This window comes from Musa acuminata, chromosome BXJ2-7 (assembly GCF_036884655.1).
Source record: "Musa acuminata AAA Group cultivar baxijiao chromosome BXJ2-7, Cavendish_Baxijiao_AAA, whole genome shotgun sequence".
Lineage (NCBI taxonomy): Eukaryota > Viridiplantae > Streptophyta > Magnoliopsida > Zingiberales > Musaceae > Musa > Musa acuminata.
The window spans coordinates 7,895,020-7,915,797 of record NC_088344.1 but is presented as its reverse complement, the minus strand read 5'-3'; the positions used below and the strand labels follow the sequence as shown (position 1 = coordinate 7,915,797).

The following is a 20,778-nucleotide window of genomic DNA, read 5'->3' as shown; positions in this document are numbered from 1 at the left end:
TATTAATTATTTGGAGTAAATTATATAAATATTTAAATATAAATATATTTTTTTATGATTGTATCTACATAAGGTGTTTCAGTAACTTGGAGTTCAAAAAATACTTTTAAAAACATAAAACAGAAACAGTGTTATGAAAAACATCTGCAACACTTGGTATTTTAAACGATGAGACAACACCACGTGAAACAGCGGCATAGAGGAATCAACCGTCCAATATCCAAGGACCCACTGATCGTACGGCTGATATCTGAGATCAGAACGTCTTTTAAGCCGCTTGGCGCCGCAAATCCTCCCCAAATCCCGCGTCCGACGAAACACTCTCGTTTCCTACTCTTCAATCCCTTGTCTCATTCCGAATTCTTCGATCCCGTAGCATAATTCCTCAGATTCCTCTAAGGTAATCCCCTTGAAGTGGTTATCTTTGGATCAATTGGGCTCTTTCTGATCTTTGATGACGATGTAGTCTGTTAATGGAGTTAGAATCATAATCGTTTGGTGTATGAAAGGGATATCGGTCTCGACGAGGCCTTCCGAATCTTTCTTCGCGTGTATTTTAAGCGTTATTGTGATCATGGTCGCTACCGCCTCGCCTTTTGTTAATCGAGATTCATGTTTTTGATTGCGTCGGTTGGTGCGGGTGGTTTGGCTCTATATAAGGTCTTTGGATCTCGATAGTTCCTTCCGTGAGGTGCCGTGAGTAGAAGAAAAGAAAGGATTTTGATTGGTTTACTAGAGGGGAAAAAATCTTGGTGGGGAGTAGTTGCTGTGTTCTTATGTTCTTTAGCGTTGTTTCGATAGGGTTTTATTTTGATATATTATGTTTCGAGATTCTGGCCTTCTGTGTCAATGAGATCTAGAAACATTCGTGCAGGATCTGAGGAATGGCGACTGAAACAGCCAACGGAAACAATCATGTCGTAGCAAAAAATGCCTCCGACCCCTTCCCCTCTTCGAAATTCCTAGTTTTTGCAGGTTACTTCTCTTTGCTTTTGTTTCTGAGGCTTGATGGAAGCTTTTTTGGGTACTGGTTTTAAGCTTTTAAGATCCGGAATAGTTAGATCTCCGAGTAAGAAACTTGATTAATCAATTATTAGTAATGATATTCTTCGTTGTAGAGAAATAATTCATCATTATGAGTTTTGTATAACATTTGCTAAGGACTAGATTTGCAATGTGATTTCAGTTTTCTACAGTTTAATCAACTGGATAAAGTAGGATAATCAAATTTCACTCTGGGATATGTTATTGGAATTCGAGTTTTGTTGTTCTCTGGCTCTTCAGACTATCGTAAATCATTTTCTCATGGAAAACATTCTGAGTTCATTTGACATTTCCGCTTGACAGTCCAATATGCAAATCTTGGTTACTGGGGGTGCTGGTTTCATTGGTTCTCATTTGGTGGACAAGTTGATGGCAAATGTCCACCAAATGAAAAGAATGAGGTATATATCTGGTTTGCTTTGTTCAGTTTTCTTACGCTGGTCATTCTTATCAGACATGATAGCACTAGAATAATTTCGATATTTAAACAGAATCTTATCTTTGTTTGCCCAAGGAAGTCATATTTTAGAAATAATCTACATATTCTTTCACTGATAATTAGATCCACCCTAAATTGCATGAATTTCATAAAGATGTGTCTTGACTTGGTTGTATCATCAGTCATGAGCACTATATTCTAGTTAGAGATTAACAGTTTAATTTAACCTAAAAATATCTTTACCATAATACCATAATGCTGCTTTATTAAATATTTTGATTTCAGTTTCACTAATATATTTCTAGCAAGGCTTTTCCTGCAATGTTAGCCTCCAAAGATCATGAGTAGAATTATTCTTGTCATTTTAAGTATATGACGATCACCATTCTTATTATTTTCAGAGACAGAACTAAACATGCAAATATGATCAGAGGGCATAGATTATTAGTTTATACATATGGATTTTATTTTATAATGATAAATGGAATTAGATGATTTATCCACATGGGAGTTTATGTTACAATGGCAGGGTACTTAGAGTAATTTAATTATTTATATCTCTATAAAATTTAATTAAAGTTTGAAACAGCTGATATGAGAAGAAATGAGACAAAAATTGAAAATCTTGCTGATGAAGCTGTTCGGATATCTTCTAAATATAATACAATAGTGGGAAGATCCATGCAACAACCCCAAATAGTTGGAATTTTATGGTCGGTTTGTTTTTGTATTTTGATCCCCTTGTTTTTGTTAATAAAAATTGTCTTTACAAAAGAATATTTATGTATTTGAGAAAATTTGAGCCCATGTTTTCTTCATATATCTACTACGTTTCACTTCCAAACCAAAAAATATGAATTGAAGGCTCACTTTTGACTGTTTTATATCATAGCCCAAAAAATGGTGAACTCAATTGAAACACTGATATAACATGACAAACAGATTGACAAGCTTTGGATTTTGGTGTCCATACAAGCATATCTGTATGGATTATCACATAAATTGATATTTCAATACAAAAGCTTGATACCACTTCTGACATACTACTATCTATTTTATCCATTTTCATGTAACAAATTGTTGGATATTGACTGAACACCTTTGTATTGTGCATTTTTTTAACTTATGTTGGTAGGTGATAGTTGCTGACAATTTCTTTAGTGGCTCAAAGGACAATCTCAAGAATGGATTGGCCACCCAAGATTTGAGCTGATTCGACATGGTACTTTCCTGTTATTTGAACAAGTATTGAGTCATCTGAAAGAGTGTCTCTCTTCTTTGAGCCTTTTCGTCGTGTTATGACCCTTGCTCAAGTTCTCTTCTATACAATTTTTAAGCATTCTAAGATACAACATGGTTTGGTTGGTTAATGTCTGTAAAATTCTGTATGCTTAATGGAAAATGTGTAAATATGCTGTTCTAATAAAAGACTTGATCTCATTTATTAGCTCATTTCTGTCCTGTCAGATGTCACAGAGCCACTATTGGTGGAAGTTGATTGTATCTATCACTTAGCTTGCCCTGCTTCGCCAATTTTCTATAAATACAATCCATTCAAGGTATGCATTTTTATATGGGATAGATACTAAGACATATGTTGAATTTGACAACAGAATAAAAAATGTCTGTTTCTGTATCATGTGCTGTTTATCTATTCTACCATGCATTAGGTATCTGTCACTGGAGGATAGCTTGGTTTCTATGGATAAGCTGGATGATTTGTCAGTCTCCCAAACCTACATAAATTCAACAATCTCATTTACGTAAGCTTTGCAATTTGAAAGTCACCATTTCTTAGACTGATTGTGATTGAACTTTTATTTTGTAGATTTTAGTTAAAGAATTCAATTTAGTGTGTGATGCTAGATGTTAGAAATCTATATTCATTTTATTTTTTTTCTCATTTTTCTTTGGTACGTAATTTTTCTTGTAACTCTTATTTTTTCCAACAATTCCTTATTGTCTTCTTTGTTAGCTTGGAGATCTTTCAAGAAACCTTTTATATTGTTTTGGCAACTCTGAGATACTGATTTTCTTTTTTATTTCAAGATGGTAGCTCTGTATTATAAAATTAGCTTTTCTGTTAGCTATAATAGGTTTTTGTTCCTGAAAAGAATAAGTATATTACTTCATCAGTCTAAGACTGTTCCATGTGTTTACTACCATTTGTCAGCTGCCTTTTTCTCAAACTCGCTTGTTGCTGCTGTATGCATTTTTTATCATGAAGTTTAACCAGGACGAACATTAATTTCAAACTGGTCTTGCTACAGACAATTAAGACAAATATGATTAGCACACTGAACATGTTGGGGCTTGCAAAGCGGGTTGGAGTAAGGTATGGTCTAAAACACTAGTGTAATAACAAATCCTAGGAGCATATGGTGTGTGCATACAATTTGTTTCCTGTCTTGCAGGATTTTATTGATGTCAACATCAGAGGTGTATGGTGATCCCCTGGAGCATCCTCAGAAGGAGGAATACTGGGGAAATGTTAACCCAATTGGTATTTATGTCTCTCTTAACTGGTGGTTTAGTGTTACAATGTGACATGCCTTAATTTATCCTCTTAATGTTCACCTTATGAACTTTTAGGGGTCAGGAGTTGCTATGATGAGGGGAAGCGTGTGGCTGAGACATTGATGTTTGATTATCATAGGTAGCATGACATAGGTAGAGTATTCATATCTAATCAGCTCTGTGACTTAGAAAGTAAATTACAGGAAAGAAATAGCTAGGCAAGTTCTCACCATATGTTTCTTCACCTTTGGGATTGTTACTCTTTACTAGAGATCCAAATTGCTAGAATCTTCAACACCTATGGACCACGCATGAACATCGGTGATGGTCATGTTGTCAGTTACTTTGTAGCTCAAGCACTTAGGTAAATTTTATGATCTCATCAACAAATGAACTGGAAATTCCTTTGACCATGGTTACTTAATCTGGTTATGGTTGCACCCAGTGGTGAGCCCTTAACAGTTCAGGCTCCAGGAACACGACCAGAAGTTTCTGTTATGTGTCTGACATAGTAAAAGTTTCCTTTTTTATGAGCATAAATTTTTCAGGCCTTAGCTTGTGCTGTTAACACTAGTAAAAACTTTCTGTTGTACCATGAAGGTTGATGGGACTTATTCGGCTGATGGAAGGAGATAACACTGGGCCTATTAACCTCGGAAACCCTGGTAAATTTCCTTGATTACCTTGTAATTTCATGATTGATTACTGTAATTTCCTTGTTCATTAGGAAGCTTACTGCTACAATTTTCCTTTTCTTTCAGTATTACTGGTCAAGAGGTGTGAATATCGGCTTCAAATTTCAGAAACTTTTAGGATTTTCAAGTTCCAAAATGAATGCCTTTCTCCCTCTCCCTCTCCCTCTCTGGATCTCTCATTCATGTGTATAATGTAAGTCAGTAATAGCCAATATAACATGGCAATATGAGACTCTCTCTGGTTTACCAACCCTCTTTTCCATTAGTGCACATATTAATACAATTATGACTGATCTTTAATGACCAATTCATGTCGTACAGTGGTTTAGGATTTTCCTTGTCACCCAGGTGGCAATTTCCTGGGGTTTTCATGATTCAATAGTATTATGTAGCTAATTAACAGCCTTGGGCATGGTCTCTAAGTGGGATTTGTGTTATCTGTAGGTGAATTTACAATGATGGAACGTGCTGAGATCGTGAAGGAGGTAAGTTCTCTTTTCCTTGCCTTGAGCAACTTTACACTTGTATCCCTTTTTATCCTATTAAGTAGGATAAACAACCGTAGAATCTTTTTTGGTGAATAATATTTTGGTATAGAGAGGAAAACAACAATAATAATTACACAACACATCTTTTGCTTAAGTAACTGTACCAATAATTATCACTTAGATTATCAATAAAGCATCCAATTAACTAAATAATGAGTTGACAAAACTCTACCTCCTTATGCAGCGATTGAACTCTCAGTATTGATTAAAATGATTGAAAATGCTCGTGATGATCCACGCCAAAGGAAGCCTGACATCACGAAGGCGAAGTATCTTCTAGGATGAGATCTCAAGATTATATTACGACAAGGTTTGTCTCTAAATTCAGACAGTGACTTATCGTGTTCAAGAAAGAATGAGCTTTGAAAGGTGATTGATTTGTCTTCGAATAAATCAATTTCTACTTTTGATTGGTTCTTGAAAAGTATGTAATTTGAGTACGTGAAGAATTTTGTTTTCTAAGATTGGTGAGGTTTTATGATGAGCATAAGTCGTGTTTGGGCATTACTTTTTTTTGTGCAATGTAATGGATATGTATATAATAATTATTAATTTGATGGTGTTATTCTGTGAATGGCTTAACTGTGTAATATAAGGTTTTCCAGATGCCAGTGATTCCAGCTGCTCCAAATGGATGCCTCTCTCTATAACATGTTCATGTTCCAGTTCTTACTGGAATGATACAAATTGTTTATTTGCAAATGCATGATGATTTATTTATATGGTATCGATAGTAAAGGGATATGTCAAAATTTAGGTGTCTATCTTTCGAAAATGTATTTATGAATTATATTTTATCATGTAGGCAAATTAGTTTTGTAATAAAAATGCATAATATAAATATGTGTAGGCTACCGAATATACTATATGGTTTCTATACAAAATATGCTACAGAGACCTAGCTGGCCTACAATACCCTCAACTTTCTCTGCAACCAAATGACGTATCAGGGGTACTTAAGTCAAATCAATCGTCCAAACTACTACACACCTCAACCTCGCTCCCTATTTAAAACCCCTTCTTCCCTCTCTCTCTCTCTCTCTCTCTCTCTCCGTTTCAGGAAGCGATCCTCGACAACAAGGTATTTGTCTGTCCTTTCCTCGGATCTGATCTCATTTCTTGATCTCCTTCGAGTGAATACGGCTTAGGATTCATCGGATTTGCTTGCTGGGATTCAATCTGGGGTTAGGGATTTGGGTCATTCTTTTGATGTTTCTTGAACCGGTAATGTTCTGAATGCTCGGTCGGTGTGTCCGTCTTGGCGTTGTGAGATTTCTTGCGGACATGGATTCGTTCTTCCTACGGAATAGTCTTTGGCCTTCTCGGTGTTGGATCCATTTTCTTCCTCGCTTACCTTGTGTTCTTATGTTCTGGGGTGTTGGCTAAGGTGCCGAGAAGCAGAAGACTTGTGGCTTTTGGATCCTCCGATTTCTTGAGGTGCTTTGTTTTGTAGGGGAGTTGGAAACGAATCCGGGCAGCAGCAGGAGCCCTCTCCGAACCTATCCACTTGTTGGTACTAATTCTTCAGCTAGACGACGACGGATCTCGTCGTTCAACTTGAGTCTGCAACCTTGGTTCCCAAGGGATAAGATTAATTGACACACTCGTTACCAAGGTGTCGTGGTGTAGTTGGTTATCACGTCAGTCTAACACACTGAAGGTCTCCGGTTCGAGTCCGGGCGACGCCATTATCATCATCTCAGACCTTTTTTAACGTGGCTGCTGTGAGAATAAGAATCCAGAGTCGAGTAGCATGAGGTAAGCTCACCGAACGGTCTTCGTTAACGATGACGCTTTAATTTTGTTTTTCTGAACCAAATTTTCATTACAAAATTAGGTATTACCACCGGAAGTCTTCACAACTCTCAGAATCGCCCAAACGAAGCCTTTCGTCAAGTGGTGGCGTTCTGGTAATTAACACTCACCCTTTCTCTATATTTATCATTATATAATAATACGTAACAATATTAAGTCATAATATCCGATTATTTTGGATCGATTATGGATTTTTAATCGTTTTGAGCTTACTAACAATTATATCCTTAATTAAATTAATAGTATTTAAATTCTTATTTCTAATTTTTAGTTATTTTTTTGTTTTTTTTGCATCATTAATACTATTTATTTCAATTTTTTTAATACAAGAATCTACTCGTCTCAACATCAACAGATACAGAGAGAGAAAGCAACAAAAGATGAGACCTCAACATAGACTAACAGGACACGTTCACTTCGCTTCTTCCAGGCCATATAGATCACTTGGCACTCTTGGGTTGATGATGGCTGATCTCCTGCTCATCATCGTCGGCTTCATCCCACCACGCCCAGCTATCCTCGCCGTCGGTGTGCTTCCTGTGATCCTCCTCCTCCTTCATCTCGCTCTCATTCCAATCACCCCGCGAGTCTTTCGCCGAAGGATGCGTTTGCCGACCGCTTCCACCCTTGCTCTCCTGCCCAAACGCTTCGGAGTATCTGCCGTCGTCACCCTCGCTCCACCCCATTCCCTCCATCTTCAGCGACGCCATTGCCATTACGCCTCTCATGATCCCCCATGTCCTGTGACCGATTTCGCTGGTTCTTGCTGTTACCGTGTTCACTGTTTCATTTACCTTCTGATCATAGTTCACCTCCATCACCTGCAGTACACGTATATTTGGAACACTGTATCGTGCTCATCAACAGGGACAGAGGAAATGAACCAATACCTTGGAAGTCAGCTCCTTTGTACCTGCTTGGACAACATTAGCTGCAGATTGCGCAGCAGAAGCAGCGGCCATGGACAGGCGACCAAATCCCTGTAGACACAGCATGCAAAAATAAATAACATATATCTTTATTAAGAATAAATCGGTATAGAATAATGTTGTTTATTCTGTCAGAATAAACAGCATGCAAAATAGATGTATAAGTTGGGAGAAAAGGACCCGATCTATAGATTAAACTCATTCTGCCATTCTATGACTGGCAACATTCACCCGAGAGACGACGGAGAGCAAGTCATCCTGCGAAGCACTCCGTGCTGGCCGAGTGGGGCTCGATCCGAATCCCACGTACTTGCCGCCTTGTGAGGGTGGGATCCCCTCCGGCCGAGTACTGTTCTCATACATCTTCATCGCGAAGAACCTCTCCTTGTTCGCCGGCTTCTGCGCCATGGCGGGCAGATCCTGCGTCGACCGAGATCGCAGCGACGTCGCTGCTCCGCTCCCGCTCCCGCTCCCGCACCCGCACCCAAGGTCACCCACCGACTGATTCCTCCTCATGTTCGAACTAGCCGCGAGGTGGTCGCAGCCGTCCTCCTCCTCGTCGTCCCACCTGTCCCACCCGGACGGATTCCGCGGCGGCTTCCTCGCGCTGGGCTCGGTGGTGGCCTCCTTGACGACGGGCGGGTCTTGCCAGGGGTGGCCGTCGGCGAGGGCCTGGATGCAGTCGCGGTAGGCTGCGGCAGCGCGGGACTTGTACTTGGTGGCGGGGTCGGCGTCCCTGGGGACCCTGCGTCGGGCGAGGAAGGCGTTGAGGCGGTCGTTGCCGCCGCACTCCATTCTCCGGAGCTGGGCGTCGGTCCAGGAGTCCATGGTGACGGAGCGGACGAAGCTGAGGTGCACCCCGAGGCCGCGGTGCTTGCCGGAGCACTCGAGGCACATGAAGACGCCGTAAGAGATGGAGGCCCACTGCGGGTTCCTCTGCCCGCAGTCGACGCACGCCCCGTTGCCCGGCTCCGACTGCAGCGCTTGGAGCCGTCGTAGGGCGGACGACGAGGACGTGGATGCAGCAGCAGCTGCCATGAAGTGGAGGTCGATGCGGGAAATGCGTACGCTTTCGTGCGGGGGAGGAAGAGGGAATGAGTGTGGTGGGGGGGAAGAGGGAGGGAGAGGGATGGGTAGGAGAAATGGAGCGAGCTCTCCTCTCGCCTTCTCCAACCTGTGGCTTGCATGGCTCGTGGAAGCCTAATTGTTCGGGATCGTTTCGCGGACTACAACAGATCCAACGCGATGTTTTGTTGCGTGTTCGGATGTTCCACATAAAAAGCATACAATTTTCTTATTCTAAATATGTTATAAACTAATATACATGTATGCATACATTAAAAAGGATAATCTTATCGAATTTTTATCAAGGAATCATATTGGGCTTTGGCGTACAATCTTAGGCGTACATGTATGCATGTATTTGGGCTTTGTTGGTACTAATATACATGTATGCATACACTTAGGCGTACAATCTTGTATTTTCAAAATTGAGTTGGTCAAACATTCTATAAATCCCTTATATATTGTCTAAGACATGAATAAATAAATTGAGAAAGCACAAACATTACATTGGGCATCCCTAATATTTAAACATCATTCATTAGTCTTGGATTAAAGATTTATATTTATCAACTTTAATTTTTAACTAATGATTTATGTAATCAAAATTGATGAACCAATTTTTGTTGATTGTTCAAACTATAAACCACCTGTTTAAAACTATTGCAAAACATGTTGTTGAATCTAACCATTTTTGGGCAAAGGGATCATCTCATGAGGGATTTTGCTCCTCTCAACATCTCATGAACAAAGATGTTCCTGCAAATTACAAAAAAAAAGAGTAAAAATCCTACAAATTTAAGCTGAGAAGATGAACAAGAAGGCAGAATTCAAGAGGTGGACGTCGGTTTTTAGGTGTTTATTCTCGAGAGGAAGATCCAGCCTTTCCCCTCCGCAGCGATCGGCCGTGCCTGTTTTAGCAATATTAAAAGCAAAAGCAATTAATTAGAGACGACGAGATGCAAATCCAACAAGATCTGCTAATTCACAAATGAAAAACTGGTGAGTTGAAGAGTGAGAGGAAGAAGGGAGGGCGAGGCGATGGTGGGGCTACTTGCTGCACGATCGGAGGAAGCTCACGGCGCCGACGGCCTGGTCGGAGATGAACGCGGGTTCTCCCTGAAGAACCCGATTCCAGCAGACCTCAAGGTGAATGCGAGGACCTTTGCGGCTCTGGCTCCCCCGCTTCTCCGCCTGCCTGGTTCGACCTTGCGGAAGACGCGTCATGTCGGTCTCGCACAATTACAATAACAAAAACGAATCATCGTTGATGATACCAAATCGACACGGATATTTTGGATCGATCAAAACCTAGGCGAGAAAGAACACGACCTAATCGCAGCGTAGGACTGGGAATCTCAGAATCAAGAAACGCAAGAAGGAGAAGGATGGGGAGGCATAGTTTCCGGAGGAGAGTCCGGCACAAGAAGTCGGGAAGAATAGGGATTGAATTGGATATTTGGAGAAAATATAGGGTGGGAGACTCCGAGATCGGAGGCGGGACGGCGATGAGAAGGAGAAAGGGAACGATAACTTTGGTGAAGCGAGCGCTTGGGGCTGCAGTGCAGTATATATAGAACGGTCGCGGTGGTCGAACTGGCGCGCCTCGTCCGCATCCTCCTGTCCAAAATATGACTGCTGCTGGCATATTACCGAACACCACAGCTGCAGCCTCGATAACCTTCCGAGCTCTGATGAGAGCACCACTAGTTCGATTTTCTTCTTTCTGCTCCACCCTTCGTGACTCCCCCTTCGCCGCTTCACCTCGTCCATTCCACGCCTCCTCCACTTCATCCCCACGGCTCCCCAAAACCCCCTGCTTCCAAAGACTCTCCTTTTTCCTTCAATACCTCTCTAAAACCCCCAGCGACCCCAGATCCCTTGCCGCCCTCGATTCCGCCCTCGCCGAAGCCCACCTCCTCGACTCCACCGCCTCCGTCCTCCTCATCCGCGCCCTCTCCCGACGCAAGAAGCTCACCAGAGCGAAGTCTGTCCTCTCTGGCCTCAAGCAGCGCGGCATCGTCCCCGACCTCTTCCTCTACAGCCTCGTGCTCCAATGCCTGCTCCCGGAATCCCCCATCCGCGACGTCGAATCGGTTTGGCATGACATCAAAGGGGGAGGCCCCGATGGGATCTCCGGCGCTTCGGATTTCTTCATCGGTCTCTGCCGGCGCCGCGTTGACGCGTCTGAGATCGAGCAAGTCTATCGCAGGGTTTCGAGGAGCCGGTGGAGTTTGAGTAGGCAGAGGTACATGGCCTTGATTGGTGCTTTCTGTCAGAGTAGCTGCCCGAATCCGAGTTTGGCTAGAGCTGTTCTGAGGGAAATGGAGGAGAAGGGATTTGAAGCAGATGAATTGACTTACTTTGCTATCTTCCGCAGCTTCTGTCGAGTTGGGAACGTCTTCGAAGCTGATTTGGTTCTCAGGAGCATGGTGGATAGGTGGAACTGTAAGCTTGACATACTGATCTACGGGAATTTCTTGTATGGGTTGTGTAAGTCGGGTAAGTTGCGAGAAGCGCGCAAGTTGTTCGATAAATTGTTGAGGAAAGGCCAAAACATCAAAGATAGCTTGATTCCAGTGCTAAAGCCAGGAAGGCGAGTCATCTTCCAACTGAGCTCCACCAAGTTGATTTCTGAAAAGGTGGCATTTGGGGCGTACTTCCAATCGCTTTGTAAAACAGGGAGAGTTGAAGAGGCTGAAATGCTCTTGAAAGAGGCAACAGAGAAGAACATTCCGGTGGAGACCCGCGTTTATGTGTCATTCATAGGGGCCTTGTGCCGGGCTGGTAGAGCAGAAGATGCGGTCGAGTTTTTAGATCTCGAAAAGAAGAAACAAAGTGTATCTGTTGGTGATATCACTGTTGCTGTGATAGCAGGTCTCTGCAAACTAGGCCAGGTTGATGATGGATATAGGCTTCTCTTGGAGATGGTAAATGAGGGAGTTTCTCCAACTGCTCAAGTTTGTAATTGGATTCTAAAAAGCTATTGGGAAGCAGGGAGGATGGAGGAGGCAATTGGCCTTTTTGAGAAGTTGAGGGTTGGGAATTGTGGTGGTTGTGTTAGGCCCAATGCATCGACATATTCTTTGATGATCCATGGCCATCTGGGGAGGGGGGATATTGCGATGGCTGTCTCTTTCGTTGAGCAGATGGAGAGGGAGAAGATGCAAGTAGATGTTGGCTTGCACACATCTGTTGTTCGAAGTTTATACACTACTGGAAAACTTGAGGAGACACATCATTACATGAACAAAATGATTGAAAGTGGGACTATAGTTTCATATGCTGAATGGGAAGAGTTCGTGAATTCCATGACAATGAGAATCGAGGATATCTATACCTTGAAGTCGGTAACAGAGATTAGAGGCCATTAGAGGAACATAGAAACGAAATTTGTGGTTGCCTATAATGCAAGAATTTTGAGGTAATGGAACAAGGTCCCATATTAGAACTAGTTGCGAATGCAATATTTACATTATTGATACTGATCTTAATTGACTGTGATGTTGAAACCACATCTGGGCTGGTACAAATTACCAGCTGATGATCATTGAATAACTTTTCTTGATTCTGATCTTAATTGACTGTGATGTTGAAACCACATCCGGGCTGGTACAAATTACCAGCTGATGATCATTGAATAACTTTTCTTGGTGATCATTGCTCGTGCGGAATGCCCAAAAGAAGTGTACCAGCATTCATTTGCAGGATGATATCATGAAGTGATTGTCAAGGCATGTTATGCTTGCAGCACATGTTCTTCATCACTTGATTATGGACAATGAGTGTCTGCTGATCTTGATATATGGAACTCCTATTGGCAGAAAATGCACATTGAAGTCGATTCAGCTTGTTCTGCTAGGTGGGGAGTTTTTCTAGTACTCTACCAGTACCCTGCATATGAAAATGATTTGTTTTAGGATCTTTCTTAAATACAATGCAAGGTATTGCTTCTTGATTCCGTTATGTTATACAAATAGCTCTCTCACTTTCTCTAGTCCTGCTCTCTCAGTCCATTATAAGACCAAACTTGTTCCAAGGTAAAAATGATACTGTGGAAGTTCTTACATTACTGAGTAATTTTTCAACAGCACTTAAAATTTTTCTCTCTCTCTAAATTTTTCAGGGACTATGGATATATCGTAGCTGCAGTTGGTTTTCAGATTAATTGCGAAAACAGGTATCTAGTAGTATTGACATCCAGGCACCGCACAATCATGATTTTTTTTCGCCCTTAAATCATGATTCTTAAGTAGGAAGAAAATGGTGCACTTGGTACCTAAAGCAGCTTGACATGGCATGTCAGTTGTTGCATGTACCTAAACCACACAGACAAAAACATCCCTATGCATGTTCTAATGGTTAGCATATTTTGTGCACCGTTAGGTGATTAAGGAATTTTAGTATCAAGAAAAAATATTTGGATAGAGTTGATCATGAACTAGTGGAAATTCTCAGCCAGTGAATCTGGTACATGATTGATCTATCCAATGGGAGTTTATCTGGTGGTACTTCTTCTAACAAAAGTGAATGCACTAGTTTTGGCTCACATTTTTTGTAAGCAGATCCACTGAACTCATTGCTAAATCTCATTATCATTGTTCTTGCTTCTGCAACTTTTGTCTGTCCATTGTGCTCATTCATGACTGATAAATGAACCTGAAGAGAAAAAATCATAGTACATCTGCTCAACTTTTCTCCATTGAATCTTGATGCAGGTTAAACTAGCAACAAAATTTCCTGTAAATGAAAAGGATCACTCTGCCGATTTGGAATGCAACAGTCACAGCTTGACATGTACAGGCATAAATGCATATGTATCATCAGGACACTGGTTCATAGACATAATTTTGAAGTCAGACAAGAATTTCCTCAAAGATGACCTTCATTTAATTCAGATGCTATTTGTGTCTCTCAAGCTCATGCTACAATCATATAGGGGATGGAGGAACAAACAATCAAATTATTATTTTCTTCAATATTAAAGGTTTGATGTAGCTGGTGAGTTATTTAGATATTGATAGGATTAAATTCCTATCTATATTTACATTAGAAAGATTTAAATATGAACATGATGTATGCTTATGCAACTTAAAAGCAAGTTGAGTTCCTTGCATGTGCTGTGCTTGCATGTAACTATATCACAAGTAAATATTAATCAAGGAAAGAGGGAAAAGACCGTGACTAACGTGCACCCATTTATTTGGGACCCACCAACGCAAATGGAACTCAACACCTATTTAATGAAAAGCGAGAAGCTATATTTTAATTTATTCTTTTCCTGTTTTATTTTGCTGACATGGAAATATGCTATTGGTCAGTATATATTCATCCTACGGGGCGGGTAACTTCATTTAGGGTACGAAAAGAAATGTTCGATTCCGTGTTAGGTGGGCCCGACCCAGACGCTTACTCTAGTCTACATTGGCAGCTCCCCACCGTCCGATGCTACAACGGACCGATCTGATGATTGCATCTGTCAAAGTAGTCTCCTATTAGCTCAATCGCGAATTCACGGATCGCCAGGCTGTCGATATCCAGCGGTCCATTCGAAACGCATCCAACGGTCAGTACCGACTGCACACAGGTCACCAAAACACATGTAGGCAGTGCGTATATAACAGCAGGCAAACCGCTCCCACTATATCGGGTTTGTCCAAACCGGCACGAAGCGCAACGCCGAGTCGATGGAGGCGACCGGGAAGGGCAGGAAAGGCGCCGGCGGTCGGAGGGGCGGAGGCCCCAAGAAGAAGCCGGTCTCCCGGTCGGTGAAGGCCGGCCTCCAGTTCCCTGTGGGCCGTATCGGCCGCTACCTCAAGCAAGGCCGTTACGCCCAGCGTGTCGGCACTGGCGCCCCTGTCTACCTCGCTGCCGTCCTCGAGTACCTCGCCGCCGAGGCAAATCGATCTCTCCCCCTTTCTTTCTGCTTCTAGGATTTTTCTGGTCTGCTTTGATTGACGATGTGCGGTTGTGGAGGTAGGTGTTGGAGTTGGCCGGAAACGCGGCAAGGGACAACAAGAAGAACCGGATCATTCCGCGGCATGTGCTGCTGGCCATCAGGAACGACGAGGAGCTGGGGAAGCTTCTCGCCGGCGTGACGATCGCCCATGGCGGGGTGCTTCCTAACATCAACCCCGTGCTCTTGCCGAAGAAGACCGCGAACAAGGAACCCAAATCGCCCTCCAAGCCCGCCAGCAAGTCGCCCAAGAAGGCTTAGTGGGGCGTTGGATCCTTCAAGTCTCCTCTTTGCTCTCTCTTTGTGTGTGATTCTGTGGTTATATTAGCTTCTTTTTCTTCCTTGCTTTCTTTTGTTGGGGTAGTGGAATGATGGGTCGAATCTGGAAAAGGGGGGGAGCTTTGTTTGTATCTGTCGTGGTTGCTTTTCCTTGCTGGGGATTTTAGACGAACAAAGCGTTTGAATTGTGGAACCTACGACTCTCTAATGGGGAATTTGAAGTGTTCTCGTTGCAAATCATAAGATCTGTTGCAATTGGGAAGGGGAAAGATGGGAATTTGGTTTCAGGAATTGAGGCCATTGCTGTGTGAAAGTGTCCTCTGCATTTGAGTTCTTACTTTTATATCAGTTAGTGTTCCATACTTTTCTGCTTTCTCATGGTCTTGCTTCTTCGTGAGTTCTCCTCATTGGAGTGCCTGAGGTGCACCCTGTGGTTATTAGTAAGTAGTACATAGGCAAACAAGCTTTGTTGATTCTTTCTATGTCATAGTATATATTGTGTGGTCTGATGTTTGCAGTCTTTTGTTCATTTTGACTATTGGATTACCTAAAGTTGGTGCTTGAAATCATAGCACAAATTCCAAATATGTAGCTTTATCTGTGTTCCATGTTATGTTGCCACATCTTCTAATTCAGTCTAGACTCTTGTGATCCAGGCAGGGTCATGTAGTAGCTAGATTCACTCGACCAATGAGTGGTGGAAGAGTTCATGCAATCAATTCATGTTTGCCAAATGGGCTTTTGTTTCTACTCCTTCCATTTTCTTTAGTGATAATACTAAGTATTTTGGAGCTTGTTATTGTTTCATTAGCACTTGAAACAATTGTCTAAATGTCTTTGGTTAATAGACTTTAGCTTATTATGGTCAGTAATTCAATGTTGGATCACTTACAGTCTGAATCACTTGCTTTACATCTGTTTGTTTGGCACTTGTATCATTACATCTGTTTCTCACTTGATTATTACAAGTTGCTTGTCAATCATATGTTTGGGACTATCTGTTTGATATTCCAATATGTAAATGATGATTATATTGTTTCTACAAGAAGTGTTTTCTGTTTTTGTTGGATCACTTACAATCTGCTTCATTTGTTTTACTGATCTTGATGGGATGTCACTGTTTGCTACTTAACTTGGCACATTGGCTAGCTTGCTTTTTCTGGAATGCTACTGGTTTCTTCAAGAACTTTGATCTGAATAAGTTTATAGTTCCTACATAGAAGTTGGAGGATGGTTTTAGATTTACAAGAAGCTCTACCAAATTAAATGTCTTGTAATATCAGTCATCAAATGTTTGCTTGAAATACTATCTTCCCTATGTTTTTGCATCTTAGGTTGTATTTATGTGAACTTACCTCATAGAACAGAGACCTTCAATTCTGAGTTTTCAAAAAGAAGAATAATCTCATTGCAGGGATGTGACATTTATTTGAAATCCAAACCAATATTTGGTCAAAGATAAGATTTAGTTGGTGATGACGTGTTAGACGTATTTATCAAAGGTTGAAGGTTTAAATTTTTATTCGATATATTTTTAAACATATCACTTAATTTATTTAGTAAAATATTTTGATAATTTATCGTAAAGATCTAAGAAATATTTTGACTTTGATGGACTGTGAAGTCAAACGGATCTCTTCTTCTCCTGGCCGATCAGTCAATGGGTTCGGATCCAAGTGCAGGATGATGGGCTGGCCCGGTGAATGTCAAAATTAGGGCTTCTTTTCTACACTCGATTATAACCGTTCGATCACGATCCAAGGGACCGGAACGATAGGAATCACTCGAACGGAGGCGGATATAAACCCACGCCTCCGTTCTCCTCCGCTTTCGCTTACGCTGTCGAGTTTAGGGTTTGGGGCGGTTCTCCGCGTTGGCGAGATCCTTCTTCCGGAGGTGCGATCTTAGTCTTTTCCCGCTTGTTTTCTTCTCCTGCACTTCGTTCATACGAGTTTGTTCTTTGAATCACATCGATCTGCTATGAGACGGATCGTTGCTGTGTTTTGATTTCCAATCGATCGATTTTGTTTGTGCGTTTCATTCTTCTGGGTCCTTTTGTAGGATTTGTTTTACATATAGTTTTTTGGACTCTAGTCTGCTCTCTGCATCTGTTTTTGATCTAACATGTTTCTTGGTATTTACGGTCAATCTTGTTGCTTGTTTGCACCATATGTGTTGGTCTAATTGTAGGGTGGGTGCTATATCCAATTAGGAAAGCATTATCTATTAGTATCGTTGTCTTGGGCAATCTTCTGATCCATTTGATTCGATGTTTGCTGTAAGTTACCAACGAAAGTTGCAGCCCGCCGGCGTTTTTGATCTAAAACCATTCCTACTTTAGAAACTTCGTTCTCATAAATTGTTAGGTCAGCCGGTTTGGATTAAGGCTTCCGTGATAATGTTTGTCTCGAAATATATTGGTGGTTAGATCGAGTTAGAACGAAACTGTATTCTGGCATGCTTTTAGGGGTTACAAGTGGGTGACTTTTTTGGGTTTGCTTGTCCAAACCTTCCATGGTACCTATTTGGAACAGCTTAGTATTTTAAAGTTATTTTTGTACATAGAGGAATCCCTTGGTGCTTAGAATATTATTCTAGCTTGTTAAGCAAGCTGGGAGGTTTCTAATGTTTATCTAATTAGCTTTGCAGCCTAGATGGTAGGTCATGGGAAGGTCTCATCTTTTCCTTTGGGTCACTAGATTTTGGTTCCAAGTTCCTTGTCTTTCATTTAATATATGTGACCATTTGATTTTTATGCAGGCTTGACCAGGATGGTGAGAATCAGCGTTTTGAATGATGCTCTCAAGAGCATGTACAATGCAGAGAAGCGTGGAAAGCGGCAGGTCATGATTAGACCATCATCTAAAGTGATTATTAAGTTTCTCCTTGTAATGCAGAAGCATGGTTAGTGCTTTGATTATGTCTGTGTTTATACTATAAAAATTACATTGTTTTGATGATTCCTCGACATGTATGTTTCTCCAGGATATATTGGTGAGTTTGAATACGTTGATGATCACCGGGCTGGTAAAATAGTTGTTGAGTTGAATGGGAGACTGAACAAATGTGGTGTGATTAGCCCTCGCTTTGATGTGGGCGTCAAAGAGATTGAGCCTTGGACTGCCAGGCTACTCCCATCACGTCAGGTAAATTGCTAAAATCCTTCCATATCTGTTTATAGTTCTACATTTTTTATATTGGCAAAACTACAAGTATATAATTCAAAACTCAGCGATCTATGTACTTCAATTCCTCTAAATTTAGGTTTAACATTTATATCCCTGTAAAATCTAAAAACTTGCGCAATGTGATCTTAGTTAAGACCTTTTAGTTGACCGTGATTTTACTGTCAGTTAAATCTCTAATTGATGTTAATACTATAAAAGCTATTATGATTGTAAGATTGTTAACAATATTTTCAAGTATGTTTTGTTCTAATACAATTCTCAAACTAAAACCAGTTACAAACTGTGGTGCTTGACTTGAGTATCCTGCAAAAAAAAAAAAAAACTTCAGTATTCTGTGTGATTCTTAATGCTTGGGTAGACATGCTAATAATAAAATTTGTAAGGGCAGATATTTTCTTTATAAACTTTGCAAGAATAGATATGTAGATACTTGTTTAATTGTTTATTTGATGTGATTTGTATGGTAGCCATATTCCTTTTCAGCTCCATTTTGTCAATGGTGTGAAGCATAGATAAAACTAATGTCAATTTTTCGGTACCAATGTATGCAGTTCGGTTACATTGTGTTGACCACATCTGCTGGAATCATGGATCACGAAGAAGCTAGAAGAAAGAATGTTGGTGGTAAAGTGCTCGGCTTCTTTTACTAGATGGGCTTTTTTTTTATGAGGCTGCAGATCGTAAATGTAATCCTGGTGAGAACGTGGTAATTTTGGATTATGGTATCCGTCTTCTCTGTCAGCTCCTGGATCTGGAGTCCATATTGAACAAGTCAGATACTCCATTTCAAAGTAGACCTGATTGATTCTGCTTCCAATAGTTTATTATCTTAATACTTAATCACGAAAAAAATTTAAATGTGTTTTAGTTCTTGGTAATACATAATTTCAACTGCATAAACTCTGATTCTTTCAAGTTGGAATCATATGGGAAGCTAAGAAGGTTTCATCATTCTTGTGTCTTGAGTTTCCATGGAGGAGTTGATTCTTGTTATAACGTGGGAAAACAACTTGCAGACTCACCATTGTTTTCACCCGCTGCTGACAATAACATCTGACACGTATCACTGACAAGGACAAGGTGATATCTTGCTTAGAACGCATTCAAATTCAAAGTGAACTTATGGACTGGGCTAACTAAGGTAGGTAGTTTGTTAGTTATCTTTAGCGTGGTTCTTATATTTTAAAAAATTGTATTGACATTTGTGGAGATATGAGAGTGAAATAATTAAGTTCATTTATTCTAACGATTTTAGTTTTGTCGATGAAAATATGAAAATAAAGAGTAAAAAATAATTTTAACATTTGATGGTGGATGGTGTCGATAGTTGATGGTGGCATTGTTGGCATTTGTGGTGAAGGATTCCTCTCCCTTTGCATCTGCGTCGATGTCGATGCAAATGTTGAACGGTCGTCGCTCTTTGATCTATGCTCCCTCAACAAGTTTTGTATCATCTTCGACTTCTTCATCGGTTGGACCCATCACCTCATCGTTGATCTCAGCATTCCTTACGTTGTCTTCTACTCCTCTGGCGCCTTCGGCATTTTTGTCCTTAACCACATCTAGTGACATATGCCCCCTGCATTCCCTACGTCATCTTCTACTCCTCTGGCGCCTTCGGCATTTTCGTCCTCGACCACATCTAGTGACATATGCCCCCTATTCCCTCTTTCGACGTTGTCGCTTCCTCCTTTTCCATGACCCTCGTCTCTTCCTTCTCTTATTCTCATTTCCTTTTCGTCTATTGTCGCTACAAGGCCAGTGACTCAGACTAGGAGTTCATCATGGACTCTTTCCTGACCAACGTCATTAGCTAGGGTGATGTCAACAACACATTCGACAACCTAGAGGGTGACTACCTCCCCCACTTGGGAGTTCATCATGGACTCTTTCCTAACCAACGTCGCTAGTTGGAGTGATGTCAACAACACCTTCGACAACCTAGAGGGTGATTACCTCCCCCGCTTAAGGCAGTCCTATGGCCACGGTCGTGTTTGGGTTGTGGGATCAATTCGCCCGACGAAAGACTTGGGGTGTGTGACAGGCAAGAGGTCATGGCATGGTTAGACATGTGCTTGTCACGATCGATGGTGTACATCTGCTTCGGGAGCTAGTACATGTCGACAGAGGCTTAGATAGGTGGGATCATAATGGCATTATAAAAGAGCAAGGTCTTTTCCGTATGGGCACTCGACATGGCTGGAGCCATTTGAGGAGGCGAGAGGGATGGTAATGCGAGAGTGGACGTCGCAGGTGGTGATCCCGGGCCACGCTATAATGCTTCGTTTGTGACTCACTATACGTGA

The 20,778-nt window shown here is 41.3% G+C and overlaps 4 protein-coding genes, 1 non-coding gene and 1 pseudogene across 6 annotated transcripts; 5 read left to right on the top strand and 1 right to left on the bottom strand.

Moving 5' to 3' along the window:
* The first annotated feature begins 437 nt into the window (after positions 1–437).
* LOC135616982 (UDP-glucuronic acid decarboxylase 6-like) lies at positions 438–5,747 on the top strand (annotated as a pseudogene).
* A 1,110-nt stretch (positions 5,748–6,857) lies between these two features.
* TRNAV-AAC (transfer RNA valine (anticodon AAC)) lies at positions 6,858–6,931 on the top strand. The gene has a single exon. It is a non-coding gene; the product is annotated as a tRNA-Val (tRNA).
* Positions 6,932–7,498: 567 nt separating this feature from the next.
* Positions 7,499–10,242, bottom strand: LOC135618054 (probable ADP-ribosylation factor GTPase-activating protein AGD6). The gene is made up of 4 exons (XM_065118954.1): positions 10,104–10,242; positions 8,219–9,960; positions 7,949–8,038; positions 7,499–7,879 (listed from the first exon to the last, which is right to left on the bottom strand). The coding sequence occupies exons 2-4, from the start codon at positions 9,023–9,025 to the stop codon at positions 7,499–7,501; spliced, it is 1,278 nt and encodes a 425-aa protein (XP_064975026.1). The 5' UTR covers positions 9,026–9,960; positions 10,104–10,242.
* On the top strand, positions 10,002–14,046 carry LOC103991324 (pentatricopeptide repeat-containing protein At1g62720-like). 2 transcript variants are annotated; one of them, XM_009410735.3, is made up of 3 exons: positions 10,002–12,993; positions 13,176–13,229; positions 13,768–14,046. In XM_009410735.3, the coding sequence occupies exon 1, from the start codon at positions 10,681–10,683 to the stop codon at positions 12,421–12,423; it is 1,743 nt and encodes a 580-aa protein (XP_009409010.2). In that variant the 5' UTR covers positions 10,002–10,680; the 3' UTR covers positions 12,424–12,993; positions 13,176–13,229; positions 13,768–14,046. The 2 variants fall into 2 exon arrangements, with proteins under 2 accessions (XP_009409010.2, XP_018684569.2); XM_018829024.2 differs by having other exon boundaries at positions 10,002–13,089.
* Positions 14,047–14,689: 643 nt separating this feature from the next.
* LOC103991323 (probable histone H2A.2) lies at positions 14,690–15,527 on the top strand. The gene is made up of 2 exons (XM_009410734.3): positions 14,690–14,946; positions 15,030–15,527. Exons 1-2 carry the CDS (start codon positions 14,737–14,739, stop codon positions 15,264–15,266), a joined length of 447 nt encoding a protein of 148 aa, XP_009409009.2. The 5' UTR covers positions 14,690–14,736; the 3' UTR covers positions 15,267–15,527.
* Positions 15,528–15,672: 145 nt separating this feature from the next.
* LOC135616981 (small ribosomal subunit protein uS8-like) lies at positions 15,673–19,291 on the top strand. Its single transcript, XM_065116773.1, has 4 exons — positions 15,673–17,180; positions 18,045–18,188; positions 18,270–18,430; positions 19,024–19,291. Exons 2-4 carry the CDS (start codon positions 18,056–18,058, stop codon positions 19,120–19,122), a joined length of 393 nt encoding a protein of 130 aa, XP_064972845.1. The 5' UTR covers positions 15,673–17,180; positions 18,045–18,055; the 3' UTR covers positions 19,123–19,291.
* The last annotated feature ends 1,487 nt before the right edge of the window (positions 19,292–20,778 follow it).